General features: G+C 40.5%; 1 protein-coding gene across 1 annotated transcript in view; it reads right to left on the minus strand.

The window, feature by feature from the left end:
* Positions 1-25,000, minus strand: part of LOC137977773 (unconventional myosin-XVIIIa-like) — a 56,334-nt gene that overhangs the window by 8,602 nt on the left and 22,732 nt on the right. Inside the window, exons 14-29 of the mRNA XM_068825107.1 lie at positions 23,504-23,642; positions 22,012-22,216; positions 17,940-18,040; positions 14,638-14,703; positions 13,410-13,538; positions 13,143-13,232; positions 12,537-12,590; positions 10,956-11,045; positions 9,364-9,483; positions 8,013-8,157; positions 5,577-5,704; positions 3,122-3,276; positions 1,974-2,097; positions 1,706-1,801; positions 992-1,093; positions 334-444 (exon numbers count right to left, since the gene is read on the minus strand). Of these exons, the coding sequence (XP_068681208.1) occupies positions 334-444; positions 992-1,093; positions 1,706-1,801; positions 1,974-2,097; positions 3,122-3,276; positions 5,577-5,704; positions 8,013-8,157; positions 9,364-9,483; positions 10,956-11,045; positions 12,537-12,590; positions 13,143-13,232; positions 13,410-13,538; positions 14,638-14,703; positions 17,940-18,040; positions 22,012-22,216; positions 23,504-23,642 (1,855 nt within the window). The remainder of the gene's footprint in view (positions 1-333; positions 445-991; positions 1,094-1,705; positions 1,802-1,973; positions 2,098-3,121; positions 3,277-5,576; positions 5,705-8,012; positions 8,158-9,363; positions 9,484-10,955; positions 11,046-12,536; positions 12,591-13,142; positions 13,233-13,409; positions 13,539-14,637; positions 14,704-17,939; positions 18,041-22,011; positions 22,217-23,503; positions 23,643-25,000) is intronic.

Below are 25,000 nucleotides of genomic sequence, written 5' to 3' on the forward strand. Positions count from 1 at the left end.
ATATCCCATATGCTTTGGTAAAGGCTGTGCGGGTTTAGCAGTATGGCACTGGAAATGTTGTTTTGCACAATTTCTACAAGAAGGCATAGCTTTTGCAATAACGCATCTTCGAGCGGACTGAATAGTTAAAGGTTTAAAGTCTATAGGAGGGCAACAGTTGAAGATAAAGGGGCAACTTCATTAAGAGCTTCCAAGAAAATTTTATTTTCGTGTTCTAAGTTTTACAAACGCAATGACTAAGCGATGAGAGAGATGACTTAGAACTGAGTTGTGTAAACTGAGGCACGCAACGTGACCTGTAACAATTATAGGCAATGCGTTTATTGATCAAACCTTTTTCTGCATATTAAATCTGTATTGTTCGAATTCTTCTTCCTTTGATTCCAAATCTTTCTGGACCATATGCTTGGCATGTTCGGCGGCCATTTCTAAACGAAGTTTAGCCTGGAAAGGTTCAAAGTTAACAAAAAAAAGTTACCCAAAAATCGGCATAACACCTAACTTCAGCAAAACCGCATATTTATTTAAACGCTCAAATGCCAAACGAAGCAGCAAGCAGCGTGAGCAGACAGCTGGACTACAAGTGATCTTGGTTGTTCCACCATATAGAACCATGCAACTGAAACATGTCCACGAGCTTCATGGTACTGTACTTTGCATACAAGTCCCAAGGTGTCTCGTTAAGCGTAAGAACTTCCTGTATTACTTATTGGTTTATTACTTATTCTGGTTAAAGTCATGGTTTGAGGGTCACTTTATGACACCAACAACAAGAAGTGTAAATCTCACGTGTTGGTAATTGACAAACTTCCATCGCACAAGGTTGACACCTCTGAGAACCGTCCCAACTGCGCATTGATGCAATCCTGTTTGCCGTCCCAATTTTTTCGAGTAAAAGCCTCTATTTTACCGCCGAGACTTGGCAGTGTAGAGTGGTAGGTAACCCAGTGAACGTTCAAACTAAATTCAATTTCGAGCGTTGCGCACACACCTGTTGAAGCACCTGGATTTGTCCCGCTTGGTCGTCAAGCTCTTCCTCTTGATCCTGCACTTTTTGCTCCAGATCTCGCACGCTTTTCTTTAAGGCAACAACCTGGACACGAATAAACAACAGTGATGAGGGAGGACTCGCCCTTGTCGCACTGAAACGTTTCCTATTAAACGTTTTCTGTTAAACGTTATTTCAAGTTGAAGATCTTAAAGCTATTCTTTTCTTGAACCGGGTTTTGATTGTAAACAACAAAAGCCACAAGCTGCCTCCTTCACAAGTCCTTCGCTTTCAACCGCAAGGCAACTTGGAAAACTACTTTTGCGCGCTAATTTGCATACAATACATACTTAATTGACCGCTCCCCATAGGGACTTTTCAGGGCCAATGAAACACAACCAAATGACGGAACAAAACAACAACAGAAACAACAGCAGCAGCTGGGAAGTTGAGCCAGGGATTACCAGGAACAAATTCAACGAGTGGTCAGAGCGGGTCTTGAACCAGGTATCTAAGTATATCAAGTAATGCGCCCTAACCAGTGGGCCACACTGCCTCCTGATTTCAGCGGGTCTGGTTACGAGGCAGCTGTAGCCTATACTGTGCTCGAAGCGCCAAAGTGAACTTTAAAACAGCGATTGTCCATGTTGGTGCGCTTCCGTTTTATCGCCAACTCTAAGAGAAGCGACGTGACCCTCTATCCTAAGTTTGACTTACGTCTCCTCCTTGTAAACCTTGTTTGGTAATATCATCCATATCTCCTTCAATTCTCTCCAGTTCTTTCTTAGCCTTTTCTAATTCTTCCTTGGTTTCCTAAAATTCGAACATGAAAACGGTCACTTATGAAATAAAAACTTTATAATGTCCAACTTCCTTCCCCTGTTTCCTAGGTAGAATTATGGTTCACCGTTGCTTTTCCAAGAGTTGTCTGTCGTATGATCGATGTCTTTTAGAAGACCTAATCGTTCGCTTGGATCTTACTTACCTTTAATTCGTGATCCAATCTGTAGTTGTCTGCTGAAAATTTCTCTTTTTCTCGGTTTAATTTCTCTTTAAAGGCCTTCTCATGGTTGAGTTCTTCTTTGAGTCGCTGGCTTTCTGAATCGAATCTATAAACACGACAAAATGAATAAATTTACAGGTTGATAGAATCCCTGTTGAGGACTACTACAAAACTATTACTTATATACTCCTTAAAGAAGTTGCTCGAATGAGGTAAAATCAAACAAGTTTCTTTTGATTTTCAGTTTGCGAAACACAGATTTCAGTCTCGCGTTTGCCGTTTTCCTTAAACGCGATGCTGAATTTCTGTAATGTTTCACTTGCTGCCCTGCCTCGAGGATTCGTCTCTACATAAGCTTGTGCCCACGGATGTCAATAAAAAAACTGACGAACGTTTATCGCTTAGTTTAGCCATCGGCAGCAAGAAAACCGTCGAAACAATGGTGTCCATGAGAAAGAACAAGGGCTAAAACAGGTTAACGAAAAAGCGATGGTAAATCCCTTTATTATTCCACTATCATGATTACGCCACTTCACCATATTTGGTCAAGAGCACGCGCAAAATATAAGACGGAAATACACTGCGTCTGTTGTGTCCCGGTTTGACCGGTTTGGACTCGGAAAAGAGCAAATACAGATTAAACGGAAGTTTTTCAATTCTCGGTTTTCACATGACGTCACGACCGCCATGTTGGTGCCCTAAACAAAGGAAAGGCGGCCATGATGGTGCCCCGACCAAATCCTCCGGGAATTTATCTCTATTATTATGCAAACGCTTCCTTTTGTTTTCGTTGAAAAACATGGCTGTTGATCACGTGAGTGAAAACCAGCAATAAAAGAAATACTTTTAAGAAAATGAAAAGCCCTAGAATTTCGCTTGTCATTCGTCATTTTGTGTATACAATCAAATGGTTTCGTCTGTGTCGTGGTCGTCATTCGCACCCGCCTTATTACGTAATCGCTACGATTCTCAGTCAATACAGGAAGAATCCAAAATGCTAGAAAAAGGCGCAATAGTGGAATAATAAATCCCTTACTGCAACGTTAAACAAATAATACGCGCGGACATTTTGTTCGTTGCTCGCATCATATGATAAACGATTCAATAAGATGTATATATTTTCTCTCTACCTTCGCTGTTTTTTCTCTAGCTCCGCGTTTCTACTTTGCTCTTCTTCCAATAAAAGTTTTAAGTCTTCCATCTCCGCTTGAACTCGTGCAGTTTTCTTCTTCATGTTTGTGGACTGGCGTTGCATTTCATCGTTTTCAGTTGTTGCTTCTGTCAACTAGAGTAAAGAAAAGAAAAAAATCGAAAATCCCGAAGTGTACAAAGGCTAACGACAATGCCTTGACCATCAACACCACATTGTTTCAAGAAGGACCACGGTTGATTCCGCTTTACCAGTGGTCAAAACGTTTCAAGTTAACTCTACTGTTACTTAAACTGACTTAACTGAGGTGCTACTATGATCAAAAAATCACTTCCTTTTTCTCTTTTCCGATTTTAAAAGTATGTTTGCTTAACACCTGACTAGCAAAAGTTTTATCCAAAGGCTGTTTACTTTGAGGGTAAGTTTTGGATTCACGGTCCGTCACTGCTCACATTCAAAACATCAGGGGGTTGGATCACGGGAAAAGTAACGTCATTTCCTCACTAGCTTAAAATTTCAGCGTGTAAATGGAGCTTATTATATCTGCAAAACACGAGTTTAAAAGTTTGTAAGCCCGAAACTCCCGAGTTACATATTAATTCAGCCGCGTAAACACGAAATGCACTTTTAATCTCCTCGATCCAGCTCTCTCAAATTCTTAAAGTTAGTAATGGCGGACCATTAAATTCCACTTAAAATAAACAGGTGTCTTTTTGAAAACAAGGCTTAAAATTTGGGTCATTGAGTGTTTGGTTAACATAGTTTTGAAATCCAAAGAAAAAAAACTGATTTTTTGACCATAGGAGCACTTTAACGTGTTTCCAACAACTTGGTCCAGGATTTTAAAAGGAGAAGCCGGCATCGCGCGGAGAGGTGAGTAAGGAATAGGCCTTATCACGGTTTTGACCGCCATTTTGACGGGTAGGCAAAGCGTAAAGAATTTGTAGTGTTTATATGGGGATCCGATGTCAAATAATTTTCGTTAAACGCTAGTTCTCAAAAAAATTATGAATCGCGAACTGAAGGTACAGGGTAAAGGATTATACAGACCAATTTTTAGGGACTAGCCTTCGTTAAAAGCTGCGTGGTAGCGTTTTCGATTTTTCCATACATTTGTCTCTAATTGTTACTGAAAATTCGCGGGAAAAATTACAGACAAATATATAGAAAAATTGAAAACGCTGCCGGGCAACTTCTTTAAAAGGTTAGTGCCTAAAATTTAGTCTGTATAATCTTTTGCTCTGTACCTTCAGTTCTCAATTCATAAATTTTTCAGAACTAGCGTTTAACGAAAATTATTTGACATCGGATCCCCATATAAACACTACAAATTCTTTACGCTTTGCCTACCCGTCAAAATGGCGGTCAAAACCGTGATAAGGCCTATCAAATTCGTTTAAATTGGAAAAAGGAGCACATGCGGCACGCATTTTCAGGCATTTTCTTCATCGCAATCTGCAAAAGGACTACGCTAAATAACCTCATTTAAGGTTTTGACGACAGCCTGAACATACAACTTTAACACTGATCGTCCTAATTTAGTTCTAGGATACTTCGCCCATATTGCACACAATAAGAAAGATGAATAATCGCTTAATAATTACGACAGCGAAAACTTCTATTTTGAGGTGACGTTTCGTGGCGTTAAATTCCCTAATTGCAAGATCCACGAGGCGAACGGTAACGAGAACACGATTTTAAATGGCTGGTTCACATGTTTAAACTCTCTTCTTATAATTCAGGATCGTTCTACTTCTACAAACTAACCAAACTATCCAGGAGCTAAATTGGGAGAAACGATGTTGAAACTAGGAGAGAAAATTAAAGCTCGTCGATGCGCTCACGCTTCACATGGAACTTGACATTTGGTCGTTTCACTTTGTGCATGTGCTGAGAACGTGATCGAAGGGTGCAAAACTTCAAAAAGCACGTGCATAGACATTGGTTGCGGTCACGCTTGAGAGAAACACAGTGTTACACTAGTGTTGACACTACTCTAGTGTCAACTCTCGATTGCGACCGCAGCCTTTTTGGTGTTTTGAATCCTTAGGGGAACACTGAACAATAGAACTTGATGTAACACTAACTCTTATGGTCGTCCTAAGCTTAAATTTGTTCATGTTGCGTTGTTGCTTGCAATTATATGACAGCGAAGAAACGTACTGAAATGCGTACGGCACTTGCAACGATATAATTGTCCTCGTCAAACCAATAATATTCTTGTTTCCTTGCGTTGCCGTAGGCGTGATCGCTGCTTTAAAGAGACTCGAATGCTTTCAAGACCACGTGGTTTTTACTGTCGTCAAACACGTTGTGCGCCAAGCCCGTCCCGGAGAACTCGCCCGTTGTTTCAGTTCTGGTGAACTTGAATCGGATCCTAGAGAAAACGCAAATCCCCAAAACATTTCAATAATTAAGAAAAACAGTTTCTGCACCTTTCTCTCCAAGAATCGTTTCTGATTTGACAATTCTTCAATTTCTTCTTCAGCCTGGTTTTGCAGCTTCTTTCTCAGTTGATCCTGTTCCTTGGACTTCTGAATGTACCTCTCACGGTAAAACGATTCTACGCAGAATACACAACACTTCGTCACAAACCCGACTTGACGGACATTCGACAGCAATTATGTTGCTTATTATATAATTTCTGATTGGTGAATGAGGAATGTATAAATAGGTTATTGCAAAAAAGGTTAATGAAGTGCAATATGGAAATTGTTATGGTAGCAAAGCGATGGAGTACAAAAGTTGGCTATATAATAAATAACAAATAGTTGGAACTTGTTCTTGCATTTCGTGATTTATGATCATACGTAATTTTCATCAGAGTTCTCAAATTGTACTCGCCGAATTTTCAGAACGTTCAAAACATCACTCGTGTCTGTCACGAAACGCACGCGTGTTCGTGCGATTTCCTATACTTAAAAAACGTGTATTTGTATGGCCTATTGCGTTTTTGTCAATGGTATTTTAACAGGAAATGGAGAAGTGATCCTCGCATTTATCTGAACAATTTAAGTAATTGTCTCTGATTAAAGACATGTGAAAAATTCGGGCGGCTTCGACGGGATTCGACCGCGATGCCGGTGCGATACTTTACCAACTGAGCTATGAAGCCACTCAATTAGGAGCAAGTATGTATTCAATCATCGAGTCCTTTCACAAGAACACATGAACCCCGCAAATTGAACCTGCTCCCAACTGGCAACTGAGTGGCATCATAGCTCAATTGGCAGAGTATTGCACCGGCAACGCAGAGGTCACGAGTTCGAATCCCCTCGAAGCAATCTGAATTTCTCAGTTGTCTATAAGATACAATTGCTTAAATTGTCCAGATAAGAGCGAAGATTATCTCTCCCTTTCACCTGCAATTCGCACTTCAACTATATACATTTGTTGCACTTGATTATATTCTCATTAACGATGAGTAAAGAAAAGAAAATTCATAATCATCTCAATGGTTACATTTACAAGAGGGACACAAATTTCCTATTGCATTGCATTTGAATATATTCTCATTAACCATGTGTAAAGAAAAGGCAATTCATAATTATCTCAATGGTTACATTTACACGAGGGACACAAAGAGTCAAGCAAGATTCCTTTGAAGACGAATCTCTACAAAATTCTCCGTTAATTCAAAAGGGCAAATTTCTAACGTGGACCACTGAAGGGGTTGCTGGGCAGTACACTTTTTAAAGCAATCTCTTCCGCAACGTCACTGCGATACAAGATGCACGAGACATTGCCCATGTGTTACCTTTGGAAACGGCTTCGTGCACCGTGTCTGGTAATCCTGCATAGATTTTCCATTTTGCCCGAAAGGTGAATGCCAATATGGCCCCTAAGTCCTATGGAACACAGGGAGCTTAAGCACGCACGTTTTGGAGACGCGGACGGCAACCAGAAGTGCATATTTCGCGCGCCAGGATAGCGGTCTCTCCCAGCTTTTTAAACTTAGGGTATCCAAGAGTGAAAAGATACTTAGCGATATAAATGTGGTTGTGTGAAGACAAGTTAAAAGGGAAAACAGCTCACTTTCGGTTGCCGTCCGCGTCTCAAAAACGCGCGTGCTTAAGCTCCCTAATAAGGAGCCAAAGCACGCAACGTTTCAGTTAAGATGCGGACGGCAACCGGAAGTGATCTGTTTCCCCTTTTAACTTGTCTTCAGACAATTACATTTCTAGTGCCAAGTATCTTTTCTCCATTGGAGATGATTACTTTAGAAATCTGGGAGACACTACTATCCTGACATGAGAAATGTTCAGTTCTGGTTGGTGTCCGCGTCTCAAAAAACGTGGCGTGTTTAAGCTCGCTAAAGGGGAGCTTAAGCACGCGCGTTTTTGAGACGCGGACGGCAACCGGAAGTGAACTGCTTTCCCTTTTATCTTGTCTTGACACTCTTACATTTACATTCCTAGGTATTTTTGTCTCCATTAGAGATGATTAGTATAAAAAGTTTGGAGACACTTCCGGTTGCCTTCCGCGTCTCAAAAATGCGCTTGCTTAAGCTGCCTATTAACGCACGCGAACATGGTTGCCAGGGGCAACATTAGGATCAAGTTGGGACAGGGGTGTCGCACACGCTACAGGACGGCAGAGAGTTTGTTCAATAAACGTGATGCTATTTTCTGCAACGGTTTCAGAAACTTGTCTTAAAACGTTGTTGGCCCAGTTTTACAAGGTGGGTTAACTTGAGCAACTCTTGTCTCAAATGACCATGCGAGAAAAAAAAGCCCTTTAAATTGCACACTGTTCCTTCATCTTAACGCATGAAATAAGAAATAACAACAGAAGTAGCTAGCTAGGCAAACAAACATTGCTACGCAGACAACCGAGGATGCCCTCAATGTAACAAGCAAACTCGAATGTACCTTCTTCCTCATCTTCGGAGGCGCCTTCGCCATCGTATCTTTCCAATCTGTCCACAGTTCTCGTCGCAGAAACAGATAAAGCTCTCGCTTCCAGAAGTTCAACCTCCAGTTTGTCTTTTCTTTTTTTTACGTCCTCCAAGGATTCCTGTTGGAACACAAACACGAAACACGGTTTGATACAACGTTAGGAAAAGCATTATCTAAGCTTTACTTCAAAACCCCCAAACCTTGCTTGCATAAATAACACACCTGAAACTGATGTCAAAAATTAAAAGAGCCGATAAAATACAAAAAATGTGTCAAGGTCGTTCTCACATTAGTAAAGATGAATATCCTAATAAAAAAGTGAGTTCAGAGTTTCAAATCACACGAGCGAGCGTCGGGATGAAAGCAAGCATATATAAAAAGAAAAAAAACCAAACGATTTTCTTGCAGCTATTTACCATAACAAAAAACACAATTGTATGCTCGGTTTTATACCGACGCGCACATTCGTTTCTTGAAACTCGGAACTAGCTTATTCGTTGTTGCATGTTAACATGTGTATGACCATGGAGGTACGTGTTACGTAACAGAATTGCAATGACGTTCAGACGAAACTAGAGCCTATTCAAGTCGGAAAAAAAGGATCGGAAATTGGTCATGAGGGCATACGACGAGACAAGATTGTTACAGCTGGATAAGCCGCAAGGATTTGGAGCTCATTAAGGTACAGTGAACATTATTCAGAGTCTTCTCATAGCATCGAAACCCATCGAAATTCAATACATTTCAGCCCTAAAAATTTAAGCTATCTGGGTTAAGTTACAATAATAAAATAACTCAAAGGACTCCAAGAAAACTCGATTGTTTCGGAGGTCGTCACGTTTGGGAATATCAAACTCGGTACATGAGCTCACTGAAGAGAAACGTACACCGATAGAAAAAAAGTCTATGACAATACGAAAATAACTTAAAGCTTTTCAACTTCAAGCACTGAAATATAAACAAACGAGAAGAATTATGCTGTGCAAGGAGGTCTTAAAGTGTGACCCGCAAGCTACTGAGTACTTCCTTGAGGTGCTGTTTGTTACGCCGTTCACGACAGCTCTAACTTTTGAGTCAGCGGGTAAATTTCGCAAGTTTGACAATTCATACGCAAGCAACAAAGCATTACTATCCTGTGTTGACGTTTCTAACACTGTGAAAATTCACTGGAGGGAACCTTTCAGGATGTAGTTGAAATCCTACAGTTTGCAGGCTAATTTAAATTAAAAGTACTGCGCAGTACGCTCCTGCAGGTGTCTCTGTATTCCTCAGTTTCTCTTTACTTAGTTCAAAGCAAGTCTTCATAATAATTTAACCTCCTAACCTGTAATTCTTGTAACTGCCTTTCCAGTCTCATTCTTTCCATCGTTTCGCCTTCAAGTATCTCACTAGAATGGCTGGCTGTATCTCGTTCATCTGACAGAGACGATGAAAGCTCGGTGACCTAAGAGAAACACCACCCACATGATCAACATAGAGGCAACAAACATGTTTCTGTTTCACGCGAAAACTAAGCCCCTTGATGCACTCCCTTGTCATTTTCCCAGCCTTCCAACCAATCCTTTTGCAATAATCGAGTTAAATATCACAGGATTAAGCAAGAATGTTCCAAATCGAACAAATGTTGCGCCTCTTAATCAAATATTTTGGCTTTGACTGACACAATACCGTCATGATTTGTTCCAGTATGCTATAAAATTGTCCAAGCGATCCCATTGCATCCCTGAATAACTAGATTTGCTCTAATCGATACAAAACACAGCCAATTATACGTGGGACAGTCGAATTTACGAAATTGTAACAGTACACGATGCAAGGACGCTTAATTTAATTACTGCTGAAAAGTGCTTAAGTTAAACGAAACCAAATGGCTTTTAGTATGATCAATAATTAGTACGACAGAAGCGGACAGAAGTATAGTATACAGTTACAAATTTGCTTCATCAATCGTGTGAAGGTGATTCTGTTGTAAAAGATGTTGTAGAGGATTTACCAACCTTTACAAGAATGGCCTTTCTTTTGAACTAATTTGAAAGGCCAGATAGAGAGATTAGGACCCATCACCTTTTTAATGGGGATTTTCGATTAGAGTATTTTGACAAATGGTACTGGAAGTCTGCCAGTCTACCAGGGGTGATCAGCATGTAAATTCTCCTCACAATTTCAGTGAAATGTCGGTCAGAGATGTACTGAGAATGAATAATGGTGAGAGTGAAAGAGGTTAAGGGGAACTAAACTGGGAACTGGAGAGAAACCCCTTCGAAGGAAAACCCACACATCGGTGAAGAGACAAAACAAAGCCGCGTTAATCTCAACCATGACTATTGCGATGGAGCCTTGTCTTAGATACGCTAACAACTAGTACTTCGGTCGTTTCGGCCGATCGGGAAAATGGGCTTCCTCAGAGACGATAGCTCTTTTTTTCCCCCAAGAAAAAACAAACGGTTCTCCCTTACAACTAGTGTGCGCTATAGGTCACACGGGGCCAAAAAAACACACCTCCTAGGCTAGACAGTACTTTTTAAGCAAGGATTTCGAGCTTTCATTACATAGCTTGCAATGGCGTCGTATTTGTTTTTTAGCGGGGGGGGGGGGGATACTGAGTTCGTGAATTTTTTACACTGAGAAAGGAAAGCAAGCGTGAGAAACTGCCGTTTTCATTCACTTGATGCAAAGGTGGCTAGCAAAATGTAAACGATGGTTCACAGTTACAGGAAAACAGGCATTCCTTTGCATACTAGGCTTGCTCAATGAAAATTAGTGGTGTCTTGGAGGAGCTTGCGCTAGTGCACGATAAACTACTTACCTCGACCTTTTTTTGAATCGTAATATCGCATCTTAAGTGCAGGCTCGTCAAACACTTCATCCCGGTCACCCTGACTACAATATACTCGAACAAGTCTGCAGAATATTTACCTTTTGTGTTAGTTTCTCATTTGCTTCTTCCAGTTCTTTCTTTTCCCTCTCCAGTCTCGCTAATTTTGATTTCAAGGTGTCCACCTCTCCCTATATAACCACAGTAAAAAAGTTACTTTACCAGCCAACCACATTTTCAAACCATGAGAATAGAGCTCAATTCCCGGCGGGCTACTTTGGTGCACCAACATGGCCGCCGTGACGTCATCGCTGGTATTTTCCAGCTCAAACTGGAGCTGTCGTGACTGGCTCAAAAAACACTGAGCACAAAGAAATATACAACGAAAACAATGGAGCCTAATCCTGAACGGTGCTGCATCCTATACCGCTACAATCAATTAAAAGGTTGTAAACAGCAGCATGGTATAAACAGGTTACCGCTGGTCGGAGGCGGAAAATCTTTCATTAATTTCATAATAATAATTACACTAATAATAGCCTTTAGAGCGAATTTCAATCGCGTGTCGTAAAACCAAACCCAAAGTAATTACTTTGGCCAACCAAAAAGGAAAGAGGCAATCCAGTAAACCAATCAAAACTCGAAGTAATTACACGTAGCCGACACAAAGCGCGGGAAAATGTGCACGCGCGAGCCACGATTGGTTTTGGTTTCACTTGTGATTGGTTGAAAAAGCGGCGCGAGAACTTTGAACCAATCACTGAGTGAAGTAATGCAAGACCAAAGCAATTCGCTTATTACTTTCGATACTCAATTGAAAACCGCTCAAATTATTTATAAAGTGTGTTCCGTTCTAGTTTACAATGAAACTAATTGGGGACACCTATCTAAAATGCTAATAAAAAAAAATATTTAACTTAAATCAATCTCTCTCACGATAAGTTCATTACAAACTAACTACTTGTTAAATTACATTAACTAAATTCTGTACCATCCTTCCCAGCAATAACTGTTTATTACACAAGTAATAATCTTCCAAGTTTAGCTTCCTTACACGGCTTTCGAGTGTTGTTAAAGATTCCATGGCTTTCACAGCGTTCTTTAGGGGCCGACCATTTAACTCTTGGGGGGTGGGGGGGGGGTTGGGTGATTTTGAAAAAAAGATTTCGTGCAAGCGCTTGTTGGAAGAAAAAAAATTACATGCAGCACAAATGAAATACAAAAAAAAATTCTTGCACTGCTGCAAGCAAGAAAAAAAAATGTTGCAAAGCTATTTTCATCATTCCTGGGGGCTTTACAAAATCCCAGCAAAACTGCAACCATTCCAGATAATCTGCAAGCCAGCGAGCCACTCTGGTTAGCCTATTAAAATAACACATTGATTGACCTAAATAACACTCTGGTCAGCCTAAACGTCACACCGGTTGGCCTACAGTTAGCTTAGGTAGCTTGTGGTTTGCCCTTATAATAGGATAAGGGATTTCTTGCTTGCTCGGTTCACATGGCTCTAAGTCATAGGAGTCATGCAAACCATAACGGTTAGCCTAAATTACACATTGGCTAGCCTAGTTAGCACTGCAGTTAGCCTACAGTTCCTTAGGTAGCTTGCGGTTATTGGGATCAGGGATTTCTGGCTTGCTGGCTCGCACTTTAACAGCATATTTCGAATTGAAAAATCTCACCGATTTGTTCTTCAATTCTTCTTCTGTTCGATGAACATCCAAAAGTGGTAAAACCTACAAAAAAGTAAGCAACAGTGGGTTTTCAAAAGAATGGCAATCAACAGAGACGTAACTCTTTTCCGCCCACCACCCGCAGATTTTCTAAGTTTTCGTGGACAAATATCTATACAATGACCGATTAACAAGCGCTCCTCGGTATTTAAAAGATAGAGAAATCGCGTTTATTGTCTAGAATTTACATAGAGCAATGAAGCTTCACGGAAAAAAGAAGGTAATTACGAGCCAAAGCATGGCAGCAACCAGCAGCGAAGCTGTGAACAACTGAAATAAGAAGGTTATTCAGAATTTTGAACAGAGACATTTAAATAACTTCACAATACAATCTGCACAAAATGTGAGTTTCCTTGTGGTTTTGATCATATTGTACGACGGCTACAAAAAGAACGCTTTTGTTTGATAGGATGAAGTGCTACTCGCATTAGAAACAAGACAATTAACTGGAGCAACTCCTCCGCGATATCCTACAATCGTAGCATGGTATCCCAAAAAGTCTTGTTTAAAAAAAGAACGTGCCAAGAGTTTGGTCAATCTTAAGTGCTTTGTTACCTTAGTGTATAGCCTCCACCAAGGCCAATTATTGACAACAAGGAAACATCTAATGTTCTTTTGGATGCAACGGATTGCTGTACACTGAACCTGAAAAGTTAAAAGAAACACAGAAGTTTAAAAAAACTCAAAAAATATAACAGTTAAAGCTGATGGCAATCAAAAGACACGCAGTTGATTTCAGGGATTAAAAAAGTGAAACGGAGCGCTCTCACGAAGAACAGATTTAAAAAAAAAAGAAGTAGAGAGTTGCAAATTGAAAGTTACCTGTAACTTTTTCAACTTTCTCCGAGCTAAGAATCCCCGACAGACCGCCTGAAGTTCAACAATAGTATCTGTTGTCTTGTCGTCTCTGGCGTCTTCCAACTGTGCAAGTGTTCCAGCACGAAAAAAGATCTAAAAAGGGAGTGTATGCTAAAGATTAGCATATCAGTCTCAAACCATCCACTTCATAACACAGCGGTAGCCTGATTCTGAGTCGGTCCCAGGTCGCTCGCCTACGACTCCTTCCGCGAGGGACCTCAGGGAGTCTAGGAATCAGGTTTTAACAGTTTCAGCCTTCACAGGAATCATGAGTCACAAAACAAGATTCAATCGATAGACAAAAAAGGGATTAGATCATCTATACTGCTCCGATGCTTTAATTTCGATGGTCACAAAATTAAAACTTTCGCCCAAGTGAACTTAACCACTTGCAAATGCCTTGTTATGGTCACTTGCAACAAGTGCTTTGATGTGAGTTCATCCTTCATTCTTTGATACAATTATGAATTTTATGCTAGTTCGCTTGTTTGTTTGATATACTGCAATAATTACGTTATACTACACTAAATTGCTTTCGAGGCTTTCGTTCAGGTTACCCCTTTAACCCTTTCAGCCCCGATAGTGCCAAATGGCACTTATAGATTTTACTCTGTCTAACGCCAGACGATTTTACTCGTCAATGGGGAACCCCTCGGGGCTTAAAGGGTTAAAGTAGCAATTTTTTTTTGCTTCCAAATTTCGCGAGACAAAACTTGTTTCAAGTTATTAAGAAAACTGGTGATGGACAGGGACTTAATAATCACAAAACGTAGGCTACTTTCTAATGTGTCGATCGTGAATAAAACCTCTGGAAAATGGTAAAGGCAAAGGGAAATACGGCGACAACAAGTTAGTCAAAACTGAGTTGTCTATCTCTTTTTCAAAAGGAGGAAAAGCTGGAAAATCCCTCATACTTTGCTGTAATAGTGTTCGCTGTGTAAAGAGATGTTCCTCACTTCCATTGTCAACGGCAAGAGCTCTTAATTTGAAGCACAAAGATCAAGGATCCTTGAACAGTAACGCATCCGGCAAAACTTATTATAGACTGGAATTCTCTAATGGGATAGTCCAAAAACCAATGCCGCCATTTCTTTGTTTTGGTACACTAACATGACGGCTGTGACGTCATATGCATGCGCAGAAACCTTTCAGTATCCTGAAAGCAAATCTCTTGCCAAGCATGACACTATACCTGACTTAGCCCAAGACGGTAACTTCGTTGATCAAGTTCAAGGTTTTCCAAAAGAGTTTCCACAGCCTGCAAAAAGATCAGTTTCGGCAATAAGTTGCTAATTTAAAGAAGAATTTTATCACAAAAATCAACTCCAACTAATTAAGGAAAAACTGCCTTATGTTTGTTTCAAAACATGACTACATTTGTAACATTTTCCGGTTACTTTAGGGAATTTGTCTTCAAGTGTATAACTCTAGCTTGACGGGTTCGGAGTAGGTCTTTAAAAAGAACGGTTAAGCTTCTTTCACGTTTTTGTGTTTCTCGACAAAAAATGGGCAAGGAAGGAAAGCGAGATTCCTTTAAAAGACCCCATTAGTCGTATACGTCTTTTCTCACTATAATCAAGTGCAGAGGCTCACGACCTTGCAGCATTAACTCTGGTTCAGAGCTGGGGTTTTTGGAGTATAAAAATTTCCTTATTTGGATGTAACGTTGCTCGTGCATTTTCCCACGCGTGCAGCTTCGGTCTCTCTTTCCGCCCTGGTCTTAGCCTGCAAGCAGGCTAAATCTAGTCTTCCTCTCTTGACTAGTTACCAAGCCCTTATATTTCCACCGCGCGCCATTTTCAATGGAAGAGGATGTTTTGAGCGCGCGCCATTTTCAACGGAAGAGCATGCTTGCAGGCTACTTCGATCTTATTTTTGTCCATATTTGGGCATAAAATTGGTATCCTAAAATCCCCAGCTTTGTTCTAAAGAAAAAAGAGTTGCAAGTTACACGCTTCAAGGTCATTTGCTTCCGTCAAGTGTCAACGCAATATTTTCTCCCTTATCGACATGGTCTATCTTCAGCGTTTACGACTGCGAAAAATTCCAAATGTTTAAGGACAAAAAGTAACTACAAAAAACTGTTTTAAAGCGGTGAGGGTTGGAACATAAAATAAGCATTGTAAATAATCTTTGAAGAAAAATAAATATGTAATCAATAGTAAAAAAAACACGGTAGATTTGGCAGTCTGTGGAGCCGTGTTAATAAAGAAAAACAGTTTATATAAGCATAACAACATTGCGAAAACCCAAACTGGAAGGAGGGAGCATATAAAGAAAGGAGGTAAGCAGTTTGCGATTCACAAGATGTGGAAAAGTTGAATTCAGCGCCACAAAGTTATAACCAGTTGGTCGTCTGAGCGGGATTTGGATCCGAGGGAGACAAATGAAAATCCTGCGCTGTTGCTCGCGCAGTTTGGAATGCGAAGGTCCCGGGTTTCAATATAATATATAGATTTAGCCAAGTTTAAAAGCGGAACTCCCTGGTTATTTTTTCTAACTGCCTGTAGGGTTAGTGAAAATATAAGGTTTCGAATTGTCCGCGCTTTGATGTTTCCGGTTGCTGCTTTAATGATTAAATCACTTTCTTTGCTTTCTTCTACAGAAAAATTCATTGCCTAACTAGTGAATTCCACGGTAAAATTTACACTAAAAACCGATATCGCATGAATCATGAAGTGATGAGTACGATATCGGTTTTTCGAGTGAAATTTACTTTGGAATTTACCAGTTTGGCAATGAATTTTTCTTCAACCGCATACAGAAAACAAGCACACCCTCAGTGAGCGAATGGAAAAGGAAAAAAATCCACTTCAGAGTTAACTGTCAATAAAAAACTTTGTCAGTTCAAGGTCAATAAAGAGTTTTACTGACGTACTTTATTCCACTTTATCTCTGAAAACGAGATCATTCACATTTTGACGTATTTCATTGAAACACGACAGGTTGGCTTAGAACAAGAATCGGTAAAATACGGCAATGCAAATAAGAAAGGACGAACTTCAAACAAGATCCGCTCCAACACTTAAATAACTTTTAGGTGCTTTAAAGAAACTTCTGAGCTAGTGAGATTCCCCCCTAATTTTACGAGAACTCATTGCAATTACGTGTTTATAACACAAGGGCAAAATTTTCTTGTCACGCCCACTGGGAGCTGATCGCTTAAACCCGTGAGGAGATATATGAAAGCAGGAGCCAATCAAATGGAGCCTCCATCTACACCAAGAGAGGATACACTTATTCCTTGAGTCAACCCCGTCTTTCCTGAGTATATCTATTTTTAAAATGGCTTTTTCCCGCGAAAAGTGTTATATTTCCACGGGGAAACGCGAACAAGAAATTCCAGCGTGATGCGTGTTTGTTGGGTTCTATGACGTAAAACAATAGCACTGTCATAGCTCTGTTTTGATTGGCCTTTTAACCTCGAAACCCCACGAGAGGCGTTGTATTATTAATTCGACTCGGGAAAGGGTTGAGTCCGAGACGAAATAACAATGACCACAACCAGGTTTTCTGAGTCCGCGAGACTGAGCACCCCCAGCAAACCATTGTTTTAACGAAAACCGCTGGTCAGCAACCTGGTTCTTCTTAGACAGCAGTGACAGTGTCACTGCTGTCTAAGGTCTTCCGTCCGAGACCAAGTATGAAAGATAGAGGCTCCATTTATGGGCTTCTGATGCAAGTCTGTTTCCCACTTGTTCAGCTTCTGCCAAAAGATAATTTGCATCGATAATTTCCTTACCTCGGGGAAGGGGTCAAAGAGGTTTTTTTTTGTTTACCTTTCTCGAATCTTCCCCAAACAAAAACAAACTTTTCTGTCAACAAATGAAGATCAAGAGTGGATAATCCCTCTTCTTTGCAAAACACGAAGTAAACAAATACATCATCTAACTTCTACCTTGTATCTATCTTGAATAAGATAATGAATTTCGTTAAAGTTATTTTAATTTAAAAAAATGTTTGATACATTTAAAATGGCAAAATAAGTACCCCTTGAAAATTCTAAAGCTTGAAAATGCCATAACTGAAAGCGACCAGTTTTAATCTTATGAAAATATCACCTGTTGAATAATTACGGACACTTGGTACTTGAATAAACTCGCTATGGTTCAATTTCCTTTAAAAAATCCCAAGTTTAAAAAGAAAAACTTCCTTGCATGGGGATTTGATTCACTTTAATCCACTTTTCTTATCAAATAGTAGCCGGCAGCTGGTTATTTTTAAGCCGATTTTCTTTTCTCTACACAATAAGACGATAACGCTTTGCTATCAAGATCACGAACGACTATATATTCGTTATCCTTGAAGTGGAAAATGTTAACCGCACAAAAGACACTATTATATCATAAAAACATTCATAAATATGCAGATATCTGAAAAATAAACACAACAGACAAAAGAACAAATTTGACTGGTTGAGTAAGAGTTTTCAAACTCATATTTTAGGTCGCTTTATGTGCATAAAAGCAAATAGTTAAAAGCTAACGGACTTACTTTTTTTTCGTCAAGCACCGGTCCTGTCGTTCTGAATTGGCTTCCGGCAAGAATGTCAAACCGTCTCCTGAATTCGCCGAATGGCATGTGTTCAGGAAACCCTGAAAAACACAATATTGATAATTAAAAGACGTTTACACAATAGTCCTCTCTATTCACCACATAAGTCAAACGACTTCAGTTTGCTGACAAAGATCGAGGCATAAATCACTTTGCGCTATGCCGGCAGAGAACCCAAATGGAGGCGACAAATGCTAAAGTTGCCAGTTAATTACCACAGTCGAACTTGATAATGCAGGATTTAAATGCTATCGCCTCTTTGAAGGCTATTTCAGTTTCGGTAGGCATGCTTTAACCGTTTTGAAAGAAATTTTACTGGAATACTGGTGTTCCGTGTTGGAACACGCTAAACGTCTTGGAAGAGTGTCCTGAGGGGCATTTGGAAAATAGTGATACATGCTCTCTGCGGTTTCCGTTACAGCTGAATAACAATGGAATCCTAATTGCTCCCCACAAGGATCGTTCAAAATAATCCTTAAAAACTATTTTCTTCGGCTTCACACAAAAATAAAGTCAACTCAGCCGAAACTGAAAAATTATTTTCTCGGCCGCTGCAGCCAACTGCTCACGTTGAAAAACCAATTTTTTCGGGTAAAATTTGCTACCCTATTAATTTCGCATCAAATGCAAGGCTTTTAAAACGCTCGAGGCAAAGCTTTTCATATTTTGCAGTGTTCCATTTAAATTACAAAATAACCTCTCGTTGTGTTGAACTATGATCTTTTATTTTTGATTGCGTCTTGAATTGCTAAAAACATCGATAGGCGGATTATATTTCAAAAACTTGATTATATCCCACTGTTATTCTTTGTGAATTTTATACACCTAGGGAAAATTCTAAACAGAGGTCATCGCTGAGTTCGCCGGCACAGCAAATGACATTCACCTACTGGTAGTGGAATGTGGACTTACACGCACGGGGAATTTAAAAGTTGATCTCTCAGAAAAGAACCGGTGTGTTCCAAGTTACTGAAGAAACAAGAGCACCGATTTGAAACAGAGACCGCATGGAAGTTGAAGTACCGGAGAACGATGATCACGCATCAAGATCTCGTCCCATGTCACATGCGAAATGCAACTTTACGAATCGAACTAAAACAGCAAACGACAGAACGATGCTGTTGTTCCCCTTCACCTAATTGATCAAGCCCACAAGCTGGTCTAAATCTCGAATACCACGTAAAACGACCAACACAGCAAATAGGACGACATTAAAACGCTCTCGGAAGCTTTCAAGTCAATTTTTTTCTCGATTGGTCTTAGATCACTTTTAATCACGCAATTCATTAAAAATTCATTCCATTTCAGTCTCTTTAATTAAAAAAACAACAACTGAGGATTTCACCGAAAAGCTTTTCAGAATTACCTTTCAGAGCGTGCAAATGGTACAATCGTCAGTACTGTCCAATAGCTTTAAATTTCATTAGCTACTCCGAGATTTTAAGCTGCAAACCAAACAGTTTGAACTATTAACATCCTCGGGCAACGCAATTACCAACCAACTTAGCTTAGAAGGTCACATTTTAACACGTTTGGGTTTTACTCGCTAATCAAAAACTAAAATGGCGGAGAAAAACAAAAAGTTCACAAACCTTCGAAGAACAAGAAATGGAGCCCTTCTATTCAGTAACGGCGTTTCCGACCCACAGTCAACTTAACTTTGTAATTTTCATTGCCTCTAATTCGAGAACTTCACGATAAATATTGCGCGAGCAAATATCCTCCAATCAGAGAAAACTATGCTCTATATTGTAGAGTAGTGAAGCGCAAAACCAAGTTCACGCGAGACTTGCTTGGTAGGATAGGCTGTGAACCGCTGAAAATTGACTGGTCACCAATAGTAACTTTGCATTACGGCTAGTTTTTAGTCAAGGGAAAACGCCTTTTTAAACGCAAACTTAACAGGGTATTTGAGAAATGGACGATAATAATCCATCCCTGAAGCAATACGAGGACGTTTTGAACCGGTTCCTTCCGACTCATCGAAAGAACTTTCAGCACTTCCGCGGTTACTGCAACACAAAGCCGCACACCCATCTGCGTGGGCGACCTCATTTTTAACTGGACAACTTTCTACCGAGGTATTTGATTTAAGCACAACTGGAAGATAGCGCTGATCTTTAATGGCGGATCAATATGAACAACGCTATTAACCGCTTTGCTCCATAAGTAGAGCTCCACGGGGAAGTCAGAGGTTCGAACCCAATACCCAACGGTTCTGACAAACCATTCATAACCAGAGTTTTAGAATTGACAGGTACAAATAACCGCTGAAAAAATATTCAGCTAACAAGGATGTGGGCACGTGAGGAAGAAGAAGAAGAAGATTGTGACTGCTGCATGCTTAATTTAATTCTGGCAGTTGGATCAGATAATCGATTCGTTGGGCAGTAACGCAGTTGCCTCCAGGAGTAAAGCCAAATGGACTGAAAGTTCTGTTCTCTGTTGCTCTGAGTAAATATAAGTGTGAATTTAACTTGAGAAATCCAAACCTTGAGAAGAATAGCTAGTGTTTACACAGGAAACCCATGAAGTCACCTGCCAAAGGTTCAAATTTCTTTCTATAATCACATGCACCATTTGATTAAGAATTACAGCTGACGGAATTAAAGAAAATGATCAACAAAGAAATGTTCAGTTGATGTACAAAATTCAGTAATAAGGTATCTGAACCGTTTCATAAAGACGAACAAGAAATTGTAAGGCCATTTCTTGACAAGGGGTATGAGAGGTAACGCTCTGAAACGCCTACTATAGAATCTCCTTCGGTGACCATTACGGGTTGAAGAGAGTTTGAGTGTTTTTGTCCATGACTTGTATCGGTGGCCACGAAGAAATAGCAAATGACAACAAGAAATACTTGACTGTGAAAACAAGTGATTAAATCGAATCTAAAACCAGTCACTGTCAAAAAGGAAAGGAAAAAAACATCCACAGAAGCAACAATTTGAGTTGTACCAAAAATGAATAGCCAGTAGGACATCCCTTCCGCCTAGCAAGAAACGCAAACCGATGTCTACAATTTCTTGCAACCAATCTGTTCTTTTAAGAACTGAATGAGGAAGGGTTACAAGGCTCGTCTGTTTCTCTTTGGACTACTTTTAACTTAATTTGCTTCCGCCACTTCATCATGCTTCAAAGTGTGCGTGTGTTCTGAGAAGGAAGGATGGATAGCCGGCATTATTTCCGACAGTGTCTCTTAAGGCGATCAGCGCTGATGCTTGAATTTAATAATTTCTAGTCGCTTAACACTATCTCAGTATCTCAGTGATAGTGTTGAAGTTTTAAAGAAAGGTCCGTCCCTTGCGAAGCTCCAATGGTGTTGAACTAATAACAACTATCGGCTCGAATTACATGACGTCACGACGACGGTGGCCTCATGGTTAGAGTGCTCGACTCCGGATCGAGTGATCCGGGTTCGGGTCCTGGCTGGGGACATTGTGTTGTGTTCTTGGGCAAGACACTTTACTCTCACGGTGCCTCTCTCCACCCAGGTGTACAAATGGGTACCGGCGAAATGCTGGGGGTAACCCTGCGATGGACTAGCATCCCATCCAGGGGGGGAGTTAAAAATACTCCTAGTCGCTTCATGCTAATGAAACCGGAGATAAGTGCCGGCCTGATGATGAGCCTTCTGGCTCGTAAGCAGAGACTTCACTTTACTTTACTTTTACGACGACTTAACAACGAAACGGCGATAGCGATGGTGTCGGAAAGTGATTCACAAGGAATCGAAGTTTACTCTTTTGTTCCGGCGGCTAATTGTGTTGATGACAATCACGGATTTGATCCAGAATTACACAAACCTCTTTCTTAGGAGGAGCAGGTGCCTCTAAAAGCTCTCTTGTTTAAGAAATTTTTAAACTTCCCTGAAAATTCAGTCTGGTTAGTACGTCTTCAGGTTTCATGTTGTTTGGTGTCACTGTTCTGCACAACCAAAGCCCACAGATTTTCAACAATTTTCGCTTCAAACAGAACTTATTATCCCGTGTGCGTGCCACAGGTCACCCACCTTGCCGGTGTATCCTGATGGCATCCAACATTTCTGCGGACCTGAGCTGTGTTCGAACTAGCGGTACATTCAAAGAAGATAGCTCGTCTCCAGTCTTATTCCCCAATCGGGTATCACTGCTGTCAATGTGACCGGCGGTATCTACAGGCAGAATGCAGCGAACAAAATTGACTTTGGTCTTCCGGATGGCGTCCAAAATGGTGTCCTATAACCACGAAAAAGCGAGCTTAAGTGGTCACAAAAACAAAGTTGTGGAATATCTAGACTACCGTAGGAAATGTTGGCCGATGTTTAAATTCAAGTGCAGTATTGTCCAGGTTAAAGACCAGTGGCCGCTGATTCAAAGTTTCAGTATAGTTTCAGGTTTAGGGCAAACTGCAAAGGTCGCACTTCGGTGCGTAAAGGTTGAGACAGTTTGTCTACTACGAAATAACATAACCAAAAATAACAGAGGTGGTGTTTTAGACTGGTAAGAAGATACAACGGAGCTCCGTTTACAGGGAATATTAGTAAAGGTAATCGCATGGGGCCGAGTAAAAAAAAGGATTAATATCACTTGTATTTTCAGAAGTTGCAGCTCGGGAAATTATTACGAGGAAACTTTATCGCAGAAAGGGAAATAACAAAAGTTCTCTTGATAAAGTGAAAAAAGCGGCAGCCCTTTACCAAATCCACTGCTGTCTTCCCTGCGTCACCCACGACAGTATAATAAGGAAGCACTCCCATACTAGTTTATAACATAAAGGGGAACATTTTCAGTCAAAAACGCACGCTCTTGTGCAATTTCGCAGGAAGCCATTTCATTGTCCAGTTCGCGCGTCAATGAACTGTAAAACGCACGAATCAGCTGACTAAAATCTTCTTTTTGTACAACAACGCCAGAGCAATGAAACCAGCCCTGCTCAAAAAGAAAAATACCCGCTGTCTCAGTCAATCAGCATTAAGTAATTTTTCCCTCTATGTCACACTTAAAAAAACACTTAAAAGCACTTAAAAAACACTTAAAAAATCCTGAGACCAAATGTACTCAAATCGAGAATAAAATGTTTGAACTTTGTCCTATAGATTGGTCCTATGTCTTTCTTCAATTTTTTTTTCCTAATTGGACTGGTTTTGTACAGAAATACAAAGTGAAATACAATAGGACACAGGGTCCTCCGTGAGGGTACGTCTAGAGTTGAACCCACGCCCTCCCCCACGGTAGCCCGATTCTTAACCAACCAAGCTAACCGGTCAGCGGTTTGCAGCAGTAGGAGTTTCCCGCCCTGGAACTATCGGGTCGCAGTGAAGTAACTAACTTCGCCCAAGAGATCCTAAAGCGAGGGACAATAGCAAAAACAACCAATCAAGCATAGCGGCCGGGGTTACCACAGCTGCTTAAGTTTAGCAGTCACTTTACAGGTAGGGGTTACAAACATAAAAAACGCCGAACCAAAGCAACATCTCCGAATGTTACGCGAAGGAAAGTTGCAAACACAAGTACACCACTCACCACTTGGTATATCAGCTGCAGACAGTGTGAATTCTTTTTTATCGCTGTCGATGTGTTGAGGGTCTTTTTCAGGCTGCGGGAACGAGTGACACCATCAGCTGCAGAGCGATGTCGAGAAAACATTTCCTTGAGATTGGATCTGGAACACAGAAATGTTAATGCACGTGAGAATCATGTGAGAATTACGTGTTGGGCAGGGTTGCATTAAGTCATCACTGTCCTCCCACCAAAGTGACAATACAGGGAAGCATGGAGAAAATCAATTGTATCATGACTTTTTTCCAAAGTGAAAAAGGAAAGGATTTTTAAGAAGCTAGTTCGCGTCGGTGGAAACAACTGAAAACGGATAGGCGAGAAAACACATAGAATACGGGAAATCGAGCTAAGAGAAAAAGGAAGCTTTCTAATTTTTCCTGGTGCCGTTTGCACCACAGATTTTTCCTCCCCACCCCTACTCCCTTCATAATGTTTGTGACGAGGGACATAGAGGGGTGTGGGGTCGCAAGAGAAGCCAACGCGACCCAAGGGGATCAAGGTGCGTGGGAAAGTACTTTACGCACAAAAAGCGAAAAGAAACTGGTTCTTTTCTTAGTAAAGTCATTTCTGTCCCGCTAAATTTACTTAAAACGGGAAGCAAGTTCGACTAAGGCTATAAGGCCGGACCAAGAGAGGAATAACACACCTATAAACCAACCGCACAAATGAATGCTGAGAACGAAAAGTGTGATTTTTAACTACTAAACTAAGATGTTCAAAACAAAGTTGGCCGCAAATGAACTGAGACATCTGTTATGTAAACACATAAAATATAAGACATCTGTTAAGTAAACCATCTAAGCGTCAACCGGGACTATTCGGCAATGAACAAGTGGTACAAGGAGAATGGGTACGTTTTTTTAAACGTTGGCCGTGTGGCACCTATATTTAATTAAGCAATAGACCACAAGTTTCTATGGTTTATAGGCGAATAAACCACGCGGGATGTTGGTAGAACACGAGAAGAATTCGTAAATCACGAGCCGCAGGCGAGTGATTTGCAAATTCTTCGAGTGTTCTTCCAACATTCCACGTGCTTTATCATGCCTATAAACCATATAAACCTGTGGTCTATTGCTGCTATATAATAATTCAGAAGACGCGCGATTTTTCCATGAGTAAACCATAGCTGATTGACCAATCAGAGCCCGCGCATTGATTTGGTAATTATATAAACAGAGATATCGATTATTCCCAGGAACCCCATCTCATTACTTGTACATGTTCGTTGCCGTGAAATAACATCTGAAACACTCTAGGCCTGCTCTCATCTATACGACCTTGTAGTTCAGTCAGTAGAGCAACAGTGATCTAATTCGCAGGTCGTGAATTCAATTCCCACACTGGACAGAGTTTTTTCCCTTCCTTGTAAAGTATGGGCCCATTATACAATTACTAGGACTAGCGCGCTAACGCTCTTATGAATTACATAAGAATAAACACAAGACTTAAGATTACATT

Source organism: Montipora foliosa, chromosome 11 (genome assembly GCF_036669935.1).
Source record: "Montipora foliosa isolate CH-2021 chromosome 11, ASM3666993v2, whole genome shotgun sequence".
In the NCBI taxonomy this organism is placed as follows: Eukaryota; Metazoa; Cnidaria; class Anthozoa; order Scleractinia; family Acroporidae; genus Montipora; species Montipora foliosa.